This window comes from Mustela erminea, chromosome 4 (assembly GCF_009829155.1).
Source record: "Mustela erminea isolate mMusErm1 chromosome 4, mMusErm1.Pri, whole genome shotgun sequence".
Taxonomy (NCBI): Eukaryota; Metazoa; Chordata; class Mammalia; order Carnivora; family Mustelidae; genus Mustela; species Mustela erminea.
Genome location: NC_045617.1, coordinates 1,402,557 through 1,419,292, shown reverse-complemented (window position 1 = coordinate 1,419,292; position 16,736 = coordinate 1,402,557). Strand labels below are relative to the sequence as shown.

Here is a 16,736-nt window from a genome sequence, read left to right as displayed (position 1 = left end):
TCAGTGTGACCCCCAGCAGGTGAGAGATGAGAAGACGCATCGCCCGGGGGGGGGGTTTCCGTCCCCACCAGGAGCTTCATGGGACCCGCTCAGGGAACCAGCATAGCAGACACGTTAGTCAGAGGCATCCAGGGAGCCAAATTCTGGGGAAACACAGCCAGGTCTTGAGTTCGACGAGTGCCCAGACAACTCAACAACAAACAGTGTGGTCTTTGGCCTGGGGGGCAAAGGACCCTTTCCCCAGAGCTGGCGTCGGCTGTGGAGTGGAGGTGAGCCAGCGGGAGAACACAGGACTCCGGCAAGAAGACCCAGCCCTTTGAATCGGGTGCGGACAAGAACTCGAGGGCCAGAAGCCTGAGCCCTGGAGGGGAGCTGAAGCTCTAGACGTGTGCCAAACTGCCAGGGAGATCTCACTCACAGGGGGAGGGCTTATCTCAGCCAGAGATCGCTCGCCCCTGCCTCTCCCTCTCGCCCGCCGGCTGCTGCGCCCTGCCCCCCCGAGCCCAGGGCCCGAGCCCCGGCAAGCAGGCGGCCTGGAGCGGGACCAGGACACCCCACCGCGGTGGGGGGCTCCCCAGGACAAACGTCTGGGGTGCAGACGGCGCCCTGCTCTTGCTCGTGGCCCTCCAGGGGGGCGAGGAACTCCGTTCACAGACGCGAGCAAACCTTCTTTCCAGTTTTTAAATTCTGTCGTGCCCGTCACCATACGGGGCATCCCTGGTGCTTGAGGAGCGCAGCTGCTCCTGAGGACGAGAGCCGTGTCCCGGGGCTGCAGGAAGGAGCCTGGTTTTGGGAAAGAAGGGGTGTGCCCTGGGCAGCCTGGGGCTGAGGGAAGAAAGCCCGCATGGCCATTTCCCTGCAGCTGGGCTCGGGCGGACGCGCAGCCCAGCGTCACGTGTCCGTCCCGCTGGGACCCCCCCGTGGTCCTCTCCGCCCCTCTCCGGAGCAGAGGACCGACCGACCCGTGATCTTATCCAGGGCCGAGCCTCAGCCCGACTCTGCTTTGAGCCAGCTGCTCTCCACTGTGCCCGTAATTCTGTGAATTATTTAAAACTTTGTTCTTTTCCTAAAACGTGACCAGCAAGATGGAACCCTCTTCTGTTTGTTTTCCTGGCTCTGGGGCAGGTGGGGTCTCCGCCAGGGGACCTGTTGGGGGCGAGCGACCCTGGCCAGAGGCAGAGGGACAGCCACGCTGAGGGGAAGCCGGCACACGGACTACGGGGCTTCCTCTGACTTTTCTCTGAGGAATTTGAGGGCCTGCATGTGCTTGCACGCATGTATGCGTGTGCACAGATGTGTGTGTGCGTGCGGGCGTGTGTGCACACATGCATGTGGTGGTGTGCGTGTACATAGACGTGGGCGTGTGTGTGTGGGGGGTGTGTGCACACATGTCACGTGTTGTGTGCACTGTCTGCAGCTCACAGGCGCATGTGTGTGCCTGCACGTGTGCACATGTGTGTATGCACACAAGTTTGTGTGCACATGTACACATGTGAAAGTGTGTGCACATGTGATGTGTGTCTGCGTTCACATCTGCGCACACACGTGTGCACATGCACGTGTCTGTGCGCATACAGGTGTGTCAGTGTTTGTGTGCAGGTGTGTGTACACACGTGTGTTTAAGGCACATGCGTGCATGAGTGTTTGTGTGCACACGTGTGCAGGTGTGTCTATGGGCACACAAGTCTGTGTGCACACGTGAACGTGGCTGTGTGTGTGTGCAGACACGTGTGTGCATGTGTGTGCACACGTGTGCGTGCACGTGCTGGGTATGCGCGTGTGAAGTCCCCGTCCTCCTCTCTCCTGTGCGGGGAGGGCTGGAACCACTCTCACTCCTGCTCCTGGGGATGTGTGTCTCCTCTCCCTGGGGCTGGTGGACGCCGTCTCGCGGGCCCGTCCTGCCGGCTCCTGAGGGCGTGCCGCACTGGAGGCTCATTCAATCTTGAAACGTGCTGTCCCGGTTGGGGAATGTTCTGGAGTTGTTTTGCCGGGGGTTTCCTCTGTGCTAGGTAGGTGGCCTCCAGGAGAGCCTGTGATGCCCATGCTTCAGGGTCTTGGCTGGGAGGCCCTCCCGACCAGGCGGCTGGACTTAGACACGGTTCTGGATGGGTGGAGTGCCCAGAGATGAGGCACTGGGCAGTGGCCATGCTTGCCCAAGGGGGTCGTGAGGGGCCCTCGTGGCTTCCGGCTGTGCGTGCTGGGGAGAGCTGAAGTCTCCAGTGTGCTGTCCCTGGGTTTGGGCCCAGTGGCCGCAGGTGAAGGCGGTCAGCAGGAAGTCAGTGGAGTGTACCATCAGCAGGGAGGGGCCTCGTTCATGATGCCAGAAAGTGCCCGCTGTGCGTGCCGTCCGGAGAGCATTTCTTCCCTCGATCCTCTGTGTCCTGGGAACGGGGTGTTCGGTCCAAGTGGGGATCAGACGTGGGTGTGCGGCTTTCTGGCTTATGGGTTTAAATCCGCTTCTTTTGCTTGGAAGCCCAGGGCAGAGCCACTGCTTCCCTGAGCCCCGCTGCTGCAGGGGCTTGTCAAGGAGAGGCCCCCAGCCCCTCCGTCTTCCGGGCACCCCGCTCGGGTCGGGTGGCAGTGGGGCTGGCAGAGGCGGACAGAGGCGCACGACCCGTCTGGTTAATTCTTAACCGTGTGTTTGACGGTGACGACCCACTTGCCCCCGTCCCTGTCAGGGCCTGAATTTTACATCTATAAATACCGCAGCAAGCAAGCCGGACGGGGTGTGTGACTTACTGAAGTTTCAGTACCAGTATATCCCCAAGGGACCAGTATATCCCCAGGAGTGCAGAAGGGTGTCACGCGAGAGGTGAGCGTGCTCGGAGAAGCTCTGGGTGAGCCCTCTCTGGAGGCTGGGGGCCCCCCGTTCTATCCCTCTGTGCCTTGGTTTGGGGGTTGGGGACACAGGAGTCGCCTTTCAGCTCCTGCCCTCGGAGCTCCTGTCTTCCCCGGATCTCGGTGGCAGGAGGTCCTGGGAAGCCTCCTTCCCAGAGCTGGCCTGTCCCTGATTGCTGTCTCTCGGGACGGCTGGGGCAGAAGACACGCTTGCTCTCCACCATGGCCGCACTGGCTCCCCTCCTGGTGGCGGACAAGGAAACAGGTTTCCTAGCGCCTGGCCTACTTGTTGGACCTTGGGATCAAGGACCAGTGTCCGTCTGAGATCCAGTCAGGGAGCCTGGGCTGGATGACGGCTCCTGTCACAGGGGCTCTGCCCTGGGCTGTTCTTGCCGCTGTTTCTTTGGGCCACATTCCTCCAGGCCAGGCCAGGCTTCTGCACGGGCGGGGGTGGGGACAAGGGGTGGGTGGTCCTCCCAGCCCTGCTACGTCTCCCCTTCCAAGGGCCCATTCCTGGGGGAGGCTGTGCTCTCCCCACGTGGGGCTCTGATCTCCCCCGGTTTTCCCTCCCAGTTGTCAGGTCGGTGGGATTAGGCTGTTTTCTGTACCTTTTCCTTCGGCCGTCGCTCTGTGTCCCCATCTCTGCTAGGTGCAGAGAGTTTTTATTTACCTCTTCCTCTTGGCAGTTGCTTTGGAAGGAGCCGAGGCAGCCAGTTCTTGCGTGCTGGGTGTGCGGACCCTCAGGCGCGCGTCAGGAAACCCCAGGGACCCTGCTGGCCTCTGCGCTGCGGGTGGCGGCTTTGGGCTCGGCTTCTCCGAGGAGAGGCTCCCCCGCCGCGCCGGGCTTCCTGCTGTCGGCTCAGACCACGGATGGGACATTAGTCATCGTTTGGTGGTTCTGAGTGTGCGTGGCCGGCCAGCTGCCTGTCTCCCCGGGAGTCCCTAGTCAGCAACCTCTTGTCCTCCCTGTGAGCCCTTGGTCGCCCCGGAGAACGTTCCTCCAGACCCTTCCTGGAGGATGCAGGCCAGCGTGCAGTACTCCCGGGAGCAAGTGGGGGAGAAGCCGAGCCCCTCCAGCATCTGTCATTCGGACCTGCCTGTCCCCTACATGCACATCCTTGGGCCCTGCCCCGGATGGTCACAGGTGCCCAGCAGCCCCGGGGCCGGCACTCGCGGCTCTCTCTGCTCGGTGGGAGCGGGACAGAGGCTGTTCCGGGGCTGCACCTCCCTGAGAGTCTGACGTGGGGCTGAGGGTTCCATGACGGGGTCAGCCTGCCTTCCTGTCCACCTGCCCCTCTGCTTTCCAGTTTCTGCGATTTTTCTGAACGTGGGCACCTCTTCTGTTCTCTTTCTCCTTATGGATTTATGGCTTTAAAACTCCACTACCTTCTCTTTGGAAGTATTTCTGGAGAAAGCAGGAGAAAATATGTGCATCCCAACCAGGGTCACTAATTGGAGAACCCTGGGTATCCTTTGAATTCTTCTTTTCTTTCTCTTTCTTTTGCTCTGAGGGAAATGTATGTATCTTACTTTGAACAAAAATAGTAGACCGAAGTACGGACCGTGCGCACTGTTAGCCAGCCCCATCGTTCCCTCAGCAGAGAGCAGACGTCCTGAGTTTACACATCAACACATGCTCTTTGCCCCACACTGGGGCATCCCCGAGGGGCACAGACCCTATGCAACCTGTTAGAGGGTGTCGTGACTTTCTCAGCAGAGTTGCTTCCTTTCATAGTGGCAGATAAAATAGTGGCATGCAATAAATTGACAAGTTCTCAAAGGGACAAAATATCCTAAAAAAGCCTTTCATGATCATGATCCCGGTCACTTACTAATAAAAAATAATGAAATTTGAGGGCTTTTTGTTTGTTTGTTTGTTTTCATTTTTGTTTCTTTGATTTCTCTTTGTTTCTTTCAGCTAAAAGCTTCAACCACTCATGCTGAACAGGGTTCCAAATTACTATATATTGATCTTGTATCCTGCAACTGCACTGAATTCATTTATCAGTTCTAACAGTTTTTTGGTGGAGTCTTTAGGGTTTCCTATAGGTAATACCATGTAGTCTGCAAATAGTGACAGATTTATTTCTGCCTTGCCAATTTGAATGCCTCTTATTTCTTTTTCTTGCCTAATTGCTTGGGCTAGGACTTCTTTTTTTTTTTAATTTTTAAAAAAAAATTATTTATTTGATACAGAGAGAGAGATCCCAAGCAGGCAGAGAGGCATGCGGGGGCGGGGGGGGGGGGAAGCAGGCTCCCCACTGAGCAGAGAGCCCGATGCAGGGCTCAATCCCAGGACCCGGAGAGGATGACCTGAGCCGAAGGCAGAGGCTCTAAGCCACCGAGCCCCCCAGGCGCCCCTGGCTGGGACTTCTGACACTGTGTTGAATGAACACAGTGATGACGTGGCGAGAGCGGGCATCCTTGTCTTGCTCCTGATCTTAGAGGAAGAGCCCTCAGCTCTTGATCATTGAGGATGATGAGTCTGTGGCCATGTCATGTGTGGCCTTTACTGTGTGGAGGTACATTCCCTGTCTACCCACTTTGTTGAGAGTTCTCATTGTAAATGGATAGCAGATTTTGTCAAATGCTTTTTCTGCATCTGTTGAGTTGCTCGTGTGGTCTTTATCCTTTATTTTGGTAATTCGGCGGAACTCACTGACCGATGTGTGGATGTTGAACCATCCTTGTTTGCATCCCTGGAATAAATCCTCCTTGATCTTGGCATGTGATCCCTTTCGTGTCATGTCGAACTCAGCTTGCTAGTATTTTGTTGAAGATTTTTGCAACTCTGTTCATCAGTGATACTGGCCTGTAATTCTCTTTTCTTGTGCCCTTGTCTGGTTTTGGTATCGGGGTGATGCCGGTTTCGTAACATTAGTTTGAGAGAGGTCCCTCCTCTTCTCGTTCTTGGAGAGTTTGAGCAGGATGGGTGTTCATTCTTCGAGCATTTGGTGGAATCCTTCAGGAAAGCCATCTGGTCCTGGACTTTGGTTTGTTGGGTGGTTTTCGATGAATGATTCGATCCCCTCACTAGTACTCCGTCTGTTCAGATTCTCTGTCTCATCACGGTTCAGTCTTGGTAGTTTGTGTGTTTCTAGGGCTTCATCCATTTTTCCTAGGTTGTCCGGTTTGTTGGCATAAAATTGTTAGTAACAATCTCTTCCGATCCTTTGTATTTCTGTGGCAGAGACATAATGTCTCCTCTTTCTTGATGTTATTTATTTGAGCCCTTTCTCTCTCTTTTTTTTTTCTTGGTGAGTCTTGCTAAAGTTCTGCCCATTTTGTTTATCTTTTTAAAGAACCAGCATCATTTCAGCGATCGTTTCTGTTGTCTTTTTAATATCTATTTCATTTATTTCTGCTCCAATCATTATTATGTCCTTCCTTCTACTAAGTCTGGGGAGATGCCTTTAAATGTTCTGCTTAGACCTGGGGCAGCACACTGGTGTGGTGGGATACCATACGCATGTGTGTGCTGGGCTAGGAAGGGGCAGGGGTCGGAAGATAACTGAAGGTCTTTCTTGGGTTGTCTGCTTACACTGCTTCCTGTGGCCTAACTCACACCGTGTGCTCACACGCTGCACAGTGTTCCTGGCAAGCCGTACTTCTGTTGCCATTTTAAACACTTTTCCCCCCTAAAGGCAGTTCCCATGTGGAGAGGGGAAGGCGCTCGTAGAGTGTAGTTAATAAGGAGGAGGACCCCAGAGGCAGCTCGGTCCCCTGGACCACGGGCCGGCTCGAGGCCTCTTCACACTCACACGTCACACCTTCGTTACTCTTGAGAGCGAAGCGCTTTTCAAATGATCGTGATTTTAGCTCTGGAGCCGACATATTCTATAAGTTTCGTGTACGAACACATGCAGTTTCGTGAGCGACAAAAACAGCTTCTGGATATTACGGAAACAGATGGATTTCAAGAAGCATGTGCTGAGTCTGCCCGCGGGAGCGGCATGTTGGGACCTGACGGTAGATCGGTTGTGTAGATTGACTTGATCTCTGGCAGCAGGAATCTGTCCTTTTAGAACAGCTCAGGCATCTCCTGTCAGCTTTAGAGGGAACGTTCTCACTGTAGAAATAGCAATTTTGCATTTGGCTTTGTAGCAAATTTTTATTTCTTTGGAAACATTAAGTCTTACTTTTGGAAAACACTCTAGTGGGGTTGAAGGATCACGGACAAACCAAGAACAATCTAACGAGATTTTTCACTTGTTCGGTGGTGGGTCTTGATCAATGGGCAAAAACAGTGGGGCCGCCGGCGGGCATCTGAGTACTCAGGCCCGCCGCAGTGTGGGCTGACGGGGAAGAAGGACCCCAGCCCTGGGGGGGAAGGCTGACGTCTGCTCCTACCGCTTCCTAGTCGTGCAAACCCGGGCAGGCCCTGTAGTCTCCCTGGGCCTTATTATTACCACCTGGAGAATAATGACTTTTCAGAGTTTCCGCAAGAGTTAATTATTTTTTTTTTTTAGTATATGTGCTGCCGAAGCGAGCACCGCAAGAGTTAATTAGATAATGTGTATAAGACACCCAGCATATTTCAATTTACAAAATTTCCATAAAGTACCTGAAAAGTGTTATCACAAAACTTGTTACAAGGCATCTTGAGAAGGAAGGGTAAACTTGTTCACGTGATTTTATTGACGACAAAGACAAATTCAAATGATCTGTTACTTAAATGTATAAAATAGGGGAAGAACCTCTGAGTTAGGCAATGGGCTCCCACACGCACTGTGGCCCTGAGCGCAGTCCACGTGGTTTTGCCGTCATGGTGAAGGCCAGCTTGCCAGTCCTGTCCATCCATCTGCCTGACTGGTCAGCTCGGTCTCTTGTCAACCCTTTTTTGACACGCAGGTTTCTGGAGTTGGGGCTCGGATGAAAAGCCCAGGACTGAGGGGAGGGACTGTCAGGCGAGTCTGTCCCTAAGGGGAATGGAGCGGCCTGGACGATTCCTCTTGCCAGGGTTCAGCAGAAGCTGGGAGAGGGGCTAATAGAGGAAGTGAGTGGAGGCGGCTGTGACACGGGTCTGTGCTCTGACGGGGGACAGGCAGCATGGCGATGCGGAGGTGAGCTTTGGAAGAAATGGCCCACAGTTGCCTGTGAAGGTAGAAAAGGGAGCTGACAGAAAGTGTTCTAGCCAAACACAAGTTACCCAGAAATAATAATCACATTATATCGTAAAATAAGGTCCTTCTGTTGTGTTACTCTAGTCAAAGAAACAAAGTAAGCTGGTGTGCCCGATAAAGGGCTTTGCCAACAGCGTCAGTGCGTTCTAGATCTAAGCCCCAGGTGAATACTGGCTGTTTAATTTCTCTGATTCCAAGTTCTGGATCCAGAAGGCATGTTTTAGAATGACCTCTAACCATTTGTTACTTTCAAAAATCCCGCCTCTCCGAAAGAAGGGAACTTCTCCGCACTTGTCTGTCCTATAGGAACGGCTTGGAAGACACCGAGTTGATTATTTCCCGTCTAAATTTTGAAATGCATTTGTTCTTACTACTGGGGGCGATTGTCTGGTATTCCTGCCAGTCATGACTTTCTGGAGACTTCAGAGCAGCAGACAGAACTATGACCCAGTGTTTTACATAAACGTATTATTTTTCGCCATAAAAATGGAACCTGGCTACGTCTGCGGACTCCACCACGAGCATCTCTGAGAACGTGACACTTGGCGGGTAGCGCCCGTGGGCTCTTCTCGTTGTTAGGGTCTTGGAAGGACCTCATCCTGCCTCATTTGTCAGAGACACAGACGTACCCAACACATTTATCTTTCTGGAATTCCCGGAGGATCTGCAGGTGTGACAGACAAGTTGACACATCTTCCTTGACTAAGAGGCTCTGAGAGCCAAGTTGTCTCTGCCCCCGTGGGCCCCCACGCCTCCCGAGGAAGGGGAGGAGAGCTGCCGGCACCACAGGCTTTGGCAGCCCAATCTGGTCCTGGTCTTGTTGGCTGTGAGATCTGGCGAAGGTGTGTGACCTCTGTGCTTTTATTTCTCATCTGTAAACTGAGGATCATGAAGTCTTGCTGTCGCCATCCTCGAAGTCCGTGAGGGTCGAGGAGCAGACCTGTGTCCGCGCCTCCCGAGGGCTACAGGAAACTGCACAGTATCAAATCAGCATTTCAGCTGTCAGCAGGCCTCGAACCAAAGAAGAAAGTAAACACAAAATATTTTAGTAGGAAGTGCTTTTTAAAGGATTCAGGTCAGCTCTGAATGTATGTTTTCTTCTTTGGACGGTCTTACAATTTGTGGTATGCAGTATTTACCTCTCTATTTTTACCTTAATTTTTATTAACATTTCCTAATGGCATTCCTTATTTATGTAATCGTTCGCAGCTGCTTTGCTCACCTGTTTCTCAGGCCCCAGGAGTTTATTATAATTTCCTTCTGAGCCCTCGAGCCAGGAGGAATGTGTTTAAGTACTCAGCCGACTCTCCGGGCTCTGGAATCTGAAGGAGACTCGGGAGTGGCTTTCGGCAAGATGTTTCTTCCCCATCTTCCAGGACCCTGTGTCCATCACTTTCCTGCTGGACATGGGGAGACCTCTCCCTCCAAAGTGTGGGACCCTGTGGTTGGAATAGCACAGCTTTTGTCCCGTAACCAGTCATGGGATTTGCTGACACGGCCCCAACATTCCTTCCCACTGCCCCCGGACCCCCACTCCGCCTTTTCCAGCCAAAGCTTCAGATTAAACATTCGATTAAAAATCAGATCTGGATTTTTTGTTTTGTTCTTTTTTCCCAGTGCCCTTGACAAGTCAATCGAGGCATTGTTCTTGAAAATCCTCACTCTTGGGTTTTCTGTGGGAGCCAGAATTAGTCTTTTTTTCCCCTGTAAAGTTGTAAGCCAAGGCTGAACTATTTCAGCAATGTCGTTTGCAGTGGGCACTGTCCAGAGACTGGGTGTGCAGAAGTCTCTAGGTTTCTAACCAGTCCCCACGGCGAAGTCCGGACCTCTACACTGGTGTGCTCCCAACACAGCTGAGCGGCCTTGACAGAGCGGCTCTAGAAATGGGCACATTCTTGCCAGACTTGCCTGGTGCCCTGTCAGACCCTGGATCTCCAGTCCAAAATTTGTCCCCAAGTGCATTAATCTGCTGAAAAATGCCAAAGGCGAGCGGCCCTCGGTGACTTATCTGGACCATGTGGTGCTGATGGCTTCTTCCTCTGGAAAGCCATCTGATCAACCCGCCAACGTGAGGGGACACATTCTCTGGAGGTCTAGGAGAAGCCTGCGGCCTGGGGATGGACCCGGACTCAAAGGGGCTGGGTTAACCTCAGGGTCTGCTCTGCGCCAGCGGGTCAGTGCCCCGGACGTTAGAAGGGCTCAGCGCATCTTGGGCTCGTGCCTGGGACTCTCCCGGAGTGTGCGCGCGTGAGTGCGTGTGCGCGCGAGTGTGCGTGTGCGCGCGTGTCTGTGTGTGCGCGCGTGTGCGTGTGCGTGTGCGCGCGGGAAGCCGGCAAGCCGCCGCTCTAACAGAGGCGCAGCCCCGGGAGGCCCGCTCCGCCTCTGGCTCCCGCACACCCGCGCTCTGGGCGCCCCGGGCCGGAGCGCGCGGCCGAGCGGAGGAGCGGGCGCGGCGGCGCGGGGGTGGGGCCGGAGGAGGCGAGGGAGGGAGCGAGCGGGCAGGAGGAGGATCCGGGAAGTTCTGGGTTATTTGACAGCAGCCGGCGAAGCCGCACAGGACGCGGAGGGCCGCCGGGTGCGGAGGGCAGCGCGTGGAGTCGGCGCCGAGCGCGGGTGAGGACCGCTGCGCCCCGCTCCCGCCGCCCTGCCCCGCTCCCGCCGCCCTGCCCCGCTCCCGCCGCCCGCCGCGCGTCACCATGCTGCTCCCGCAGCTCTGCTGGCTGCCCCTGCTGGCCGGGCTGCTGCCGCCGGCGCCCGCGCAGAAGTTCTCGGCGCTCACGGTGAGTCGTCCCGCGCGGACCTGGCCGGCCCGTCCCGACTCGGTCCGCGCCTTCTCCTGCCCCTGCGCCCGGGCGCGGGCAGCAGGTGACCCTGGGGAACGTGGCGCCGCCTCCCGCCTCGGGGTCCGGGCAGGTGAGGCCCGGGCCGGTCCGCAGGCGGCTGCGTGGGCTTCTGGGGTCTCTCCGCCGCGTGGGGGTGCTCTGGGGTCCTGCGCGTCCAGCTGGCTGGTGGGCAGGGCCCGGCGCGGACCCAGGGCTGAGGACGCCGGCGCCGCCCCGCGGACTGTCCGAGGGCCGCCCCGCGGGGGACACGCTCGCCCACTCACTGCTGTCCCTCCGGCCTGGGGCGGGCTCGGCCTTGCCTCCCTCTGTCACTTGGGCCCTGCCGGGGCACAGCGCGGACCCGCGGCCGCTTGCTGGGAAAGGAGCTTCTTGCCATGGCGCTCCTCCTGAGCCCCCTTTGGCTCGCCTGCGTGTCCAGACACCCTCCCCAAGTGAATCTCGGAGGAAGCAGATGACATTAAAATAAATATTATTTTCCCTCGTGTCAGCCGGCAGAACTCGGGGGACAAGGCGTCTCCATGTCCCACAGTCCCCTTTCCCTGGTCCTCTCTTGGTCCGGGGGCTGCGCGCAGGCAGGCGCGCTCCGGAGCGCGTGGGTCACCGCGGTTGACCGCTGTGTGTTTTTCTTTCTTAGCTGAAACTTCTCTGCAGCAGCCTTGGCCGGCAGCGCGGGGCCAAGCCTGGAGCTCGGTGCGGGGCGTGAGCCAAGCCACCCGCCGCTGGCCCGGGCCGGGTGTCTGCAGCCCCCAGCTCGGGCAGACCTCGTGGGCTTGCTGTGTTTGCAAACCCATAATTAATGCAATCTGCAGAAACGAAAACATTCCACTTAAATGTGTTTTTGAACAAGTGCTTGAGAAAACACGAAGGTGGAGAGAACACCTCGGACGGAGATGACTGAAGTAGTGGGGCTTGTCCTGAAGGGGTTATTGTACCGAAAACACCTAAGGTTTGAAAGGAGTGCGGTCCGGCTGGCTCTGCTTTTCAGCAAGTCTGAAGCAGCGCTGTGAGCCTTTTTCTTTCTTTCTCTCTTTCTTTCTTCCTTTGCAAGCAGTGCGAGAGGGAAAGATGTTAGTGAGTTCACTGTTCATACTTAAAATTCTTCTGGAGCAGCCCCTGGGTCCCTGCCTTGTGTCTTGCAAATGACTTGTAGATTAGAAACTGCTCCCTAGAAGCTCCCAGGCAGTTTCCCCAGGCTCGGCTTTCCTGCAGGACTGCCATCACCGGAGAGGCTGTCAAACTCGACTTCCTGTGGGTGCCCCCCACCCCGTGTGTCCACAGCCACAGTATGTAGACACAGGCACACACACAAGTACCAACAGACCCCTCCCGCTCAGAGCACACCGAGGCCGCAGAGGAACAGAGCAGTTCCCCAAAGACGACACTGGCCTTGTCTCCCAGAGCTGGGAGAACCAGCTCTCCTACCCTTGCCGTGAATTTTCTGAATGTGTAAAAGGTAAACTCCCATGTGCCCGCTTTCTGGGAGCTCCTGGATCTGTTGGCACCTCCCTGGGAAAGCAGAAGCAAGAAGGTTTGTTATTAAATCTCTAGGTTCCCTTCCCTCCCGGCCACTCTTGTGTGTAACTTACTTGGGACGTCTTGTCCTTTGCTTCTTGGGATGCTCCGTGTCTTTCTCGGCTGCATGGGCCCTGGCTGCCTGCCTGGGGAGTCCAGTGTGGACCAAGGCCCCTTACTACACTCTCCCAGAAGACCTTTGCCTTAAATCTGCACTTGCAAATATGATGCATGACGCTTTCATGACCAGAGGAAAAATTTAAAGCCCTAAAAGATTTTGGCATATCCCAGCCCCCATCCGGTCCCACAGTCCAGGAATTCAGCAAGTCGGCTGAGGCGTCCCGAGGGAGTGTTGGACGTGCTGGATCTTCGGCAGTGATCACCTCTTTCCAGATCACCTTCTTTCCAGATCACCTTCTAGTATTTGGGCATCTTCTGTTTCCTAGACAAGATTTACACCTGATCTTTAATCATTCAGAGAGACAGCACCGGCCCCAGGCAGCTGGGGCGTCTTCTGGGTGTGTGACTGACTCTGGAGCTGTGCCTTAACTTTTTTAATCTCCAGATTCCCTATCGGTGACCTGGGGATAGAGTAATGTCTGTTGAACATGCTGTGAGGTTAAGGATGAAGCCTTTGACACGCCCGGCGTATGTTAGCTCTCCATTAGCATTATTTCTGATGAGACCCACGCCATTGCCTGCGTGACGCAGTTTTGACTGCTATGATTGTCAGCTCGGTGCTGTGTTCTTCCGGTGTGAGGGCCCTGGCTACATGGTGCTGTCACCCGTCACAGAGGCTTCGAGCACGCCGCTTTGGTCTTGGCCTGTTTGTGTGCCTTGTTCAGGCGTGCAGGGGTCAACGGGCAGAGGAGAGAACACGGCTTCCTCTGCGCCTCCTTCTGTTCTGTCCTCACCTTGAAGCAGGGATCGTCCCCTACCTCTGTGGGTTGGGAGCTTGTCCCCACCCCCCCACCCACCAGCTTCCCAGAGCTGTGCATCGGCCCTCTGCCCTCCTCACACCCACACTCTTTGTCCGGGGGCAGTGCTGTCGGGGGCAGGGGGGCGGCTACTACTCTGTGTTCGAGAGCGAGAGAAGGCACGTTGCCAAGTCATTCTTTAGAAATGGTGCCATAAGGACCTTTGTGTTTTTCTTATGACTTTTGTTGGCTTTGCCTGGTCTCCTGGTTATCGATCAGACTTGTTCTTGGCAGTCCGCAGATGGTGTTCCGTGTGTTTGATCTGCCCTCATGGGGTCTACAGCTGTTCTTTCTTTAAGAAGTAGGTACATTCTAAGGCGAGATCATGTCCATTTCTCATGGGGATGCCTAGCTTTTTTTTCTTTATAAAAAAACTGAAAAGATTTAATCAATTTATTTGAGAGAGCAGGGTGAGGCGTAGGGGGGAGGGAATGGGAGGGGGAAGGAATCCTAAGCAGCCACCCAGGCGCCTACCCCCTCGTACTTCTGTGAAGGCTGAGACTGCCGGCTACTTTGTGGTCAAGGTCACCTGGGCGCACGCAGCACGTGCCCGTGGTCATGCCTTCAGTTTGTCATGGGGGTCGTTGCACGGGTGCTAGCGGTCGGACGGCACACCCGCGCCAGAACGCTTTCTGCATGGGCGCTGAGGTTCCTGGACCCCTTCCCACAGGATTTGAGAAGGAGCCAGTGGGTTCCTTTGAGAGCCGACCGAATGGTGGTGTGCCACACGCCAGAGGCAGACGCCTCGCCCTTCCCTGGGCCCAGCGGCCGCTGCCCGTGTCCTGGGCTCGCCTGTGGGACACGGCTGTAAGCACCTGCGCTCGGCATTCTGCCAGGGGCCCCTTGTTTGTGCTGCTCACGCGACACCTGTCACCGCCCACCCACAAACGTCCTGTTGCACCCAGTTCAGGACACGGGGGAGCTGCCCCTGGCCCAAGCTGACAGAGCCATTTCCAAATTCAGCCTGCATTTGTTTCTCTTCCTTTGGGGGACGGGTGTTCCCGGAGCTAACTTCCGTGTCCCCTTCAGAGACCCAGAATTGCTCCGTGTTGCTTTCCGCCCACCTTCCTGCTCGGGACTCACCGCCAGGGCCCTGGAAGGACAGAGTCCAAGCGGCCGTTTGCACCCCGCAGGCGTTTCTTCGCTTTGGAAGAGGGGGAAGGAAACACAAAGCCGGTATTTGCTCATCTGTAAATTTTAAAATATTTCATCATTAGCACGCCCGCAGGGGGACCTGATATTGATGTCACGGGAGCATCGGCTCCAAAGTGTCCCCCATTTCCGGGCCACGAGGGTGAGTCTCAGCGGTCGGGTCTCAGCGGTCGGGTCCGGTACCTCAGGCGACGACTGTGGGTGTTTGTTCTCCTGCTGCTGTGCTGCAGGTGCCCTGAGCACGTTGGTGCTCTGGGAGGGCTGGGCTCAGCGTCAGCCCGAGACCGACCACCGACAGCCGAGGTGGACAGGGACGGGGAACACAACTGGCGGTTTCCAACTAGAAGCCCCCTTGCCTGTGACTGAGCCCCAGCATCTGGAGGGCCACTTGAATTCTGGTTTGGTATCAAGACCATAAATGAAGCCATAAGTAACTTCAGGTCCTGAGAGGATTGCGTAATAAGCGGGCGCTGACGTGACAGCGGCTCAGGACAGCAGATTTCTAGGTGACTCTGCATCAAAATGCCTTCAGGAGCCTCCCGGATCTAGGGGGGCTGTAGTTAGGGTTAGCGGAGCACTGGGAGAGAGAGCAAGGTGACATTTACACATTTTGAATTAAAATTATACCGTTCTCCACATAACAGACAGAGGCCAAAAATGATTGATGGATTTCTAGTGGGATTTTGAAATTGAAGAAGAAGAATTGAGAAATAACATTCTGAGCTCATTTACAGAAAACTAGAACCGATCGGTGGTGTTGGCGGTAGGGCAGGATCCCGCTATTAACATTCGTGGGTGCTTCGAGTTTGAAAAGTGCTTGATGCATTAGCTATTTAACTGAAACCTGCAAGAGGAAAGAATTCAGAAAATAAAATCCTAATTTCATATGGGCCAGGAAGAAATTATTCTGGAAGCATTAATAACAGACGGTCTTATGTGGTTTTGTAGCCCCAGGCTGGAAATCAAAGAGCAAAGATTCGTAATAACACACACACAAAACCTGGAGCCCAGGGAAATGTTAACGCATTTGTACTGTCAGAATTTTAAAAAGACATTATAAGTGGAAGCTTGCGCGCTGTGATATCTGGCTCAGTTTAATTAGAGGTTTGGACGCGAGGGCAGTCTCAGAGTGACGACTAGAACCGTGGTCACGTTCCGATTTTGTGATTTTGTTGTGGATGAGCTAATGCAGCGTGTGGCCCACGACGCTGGCCCCGGAGGCGAGCTGGAATGTCCACGCAGGAAGCGACCTCTCCTTTCCTCGGCCACGCGTCTTTCTTCGTTTTGCCTTCTTTTCCCGCCGTGGTCTTTCTCCTTCTGCCCCAGTCACCGTGAATCGCCGCGGCTGCCATCGCGGAGATCCTGCTCTTAGTGCGGTCCCTGTTAGCAGTTTCCATGCTGGCGCTCGCCAGGGAGCACGGGGCGGGCGTCCCCTCGGCTCTGCCCAGGCGGTCATTGTGCCGCGGGGGCGCTGCTGTCCCGGGACCCCAGCCACTAGCTGACCCACCCACCAGCAAGCCTGGCTCCTGGGCGGTGTTTCTCCGTGGGGGCGGGGGGTGCGCCGACACTTACGGTTTGAGGTTGCTGGCAACGTCTCTCCCGTTAATGATGAAGTCTCGGAAAGCAGGACAAGTTTAGGTAAACACAATAATCCGCGGTGCGTTTGATCACGGGCTCAGAGTGCGGCCCCGACTACGAGGCCGCGTTCCATCTCAGATGTTCTCAAATTTGTTAGATTTCAGTCACTTCTTCAAGAACAAAGTTGCCGGGTTGTTGGCAAAACCACGCTGAGGTTCACCGGCCGAGGGGGGCTGTGTTGTGTGTCTGTCTTCCCCTCTGGCCAGTAACAAAGCCCCAGAAACAAAGGAACCCACGCTATGGGCGCGATGCCCGAGCCAGAGGCAGGCGACTCCCTTCCTGGGATCGGGCTTGGGCCGTCCCAGCCCAGCCCGCGAGGGCAGACAGGACAGTCCTCTGGGCCAGGCCAGGGCGCTCCAGGGCCCATGCCCAGGCTGGGTGCCGGGAAGGAGGCCCTCTTGGGCCCTCTTGGGCCTCCCCCGAAGGCTGCTTTGGGAAGCGGTCTGGGTGGGCGTCCCTCTGCCCCGACCCCTTTCCGGGTGGCAGAGGAGGGCACCGGGCCCCGTGGAGCCCGAGGAGGAGGAGGCCCCTGTGTCCGGCCCAGGCAGTGCGGACCCTCCAACGGCCAGTAGCGAACCTCCTTCTCTGGAGGGGCCCGTGAGACTGGGCCTCCGTGGACAGTGTCTGAGGGTGGTGGGCGCACACTCGGAGCG

At 55.7% G+C, this 16,736-nt stretch overlaps 1 protein-coding gene across 2 annotated transcripts in view; it reads left to right on the top strand.

Annotated features, from left to right (window-relative positions):
• The first annotated feature begins 10,452 nt into the window (after window positions 1–10,452).
• Window positions 10,453–16,736, top strand: part of SMOC2 (SPARC related modular calcium binding 2) — a 148,575-nt gene continuing 142,291 nt past the window's right edge. Inside the window, exon 1 of one of the 2 annotated variants that reach the window (XM_032338451.1) lies at window positions 10,453–10,741. In XM_032338451.1, the coding sequence (XP_032194342.1) occupies window positions 10,658–10,741 (84 nt within the window). In that variant the 5' untranslated portion in view covers window positions 10,453–10,657. The remainder of the gene's footprint in view (window positions 10,742–16,736) is intronic. The other variant, XM_032338452.1, reaches the window with a different exon arrangement.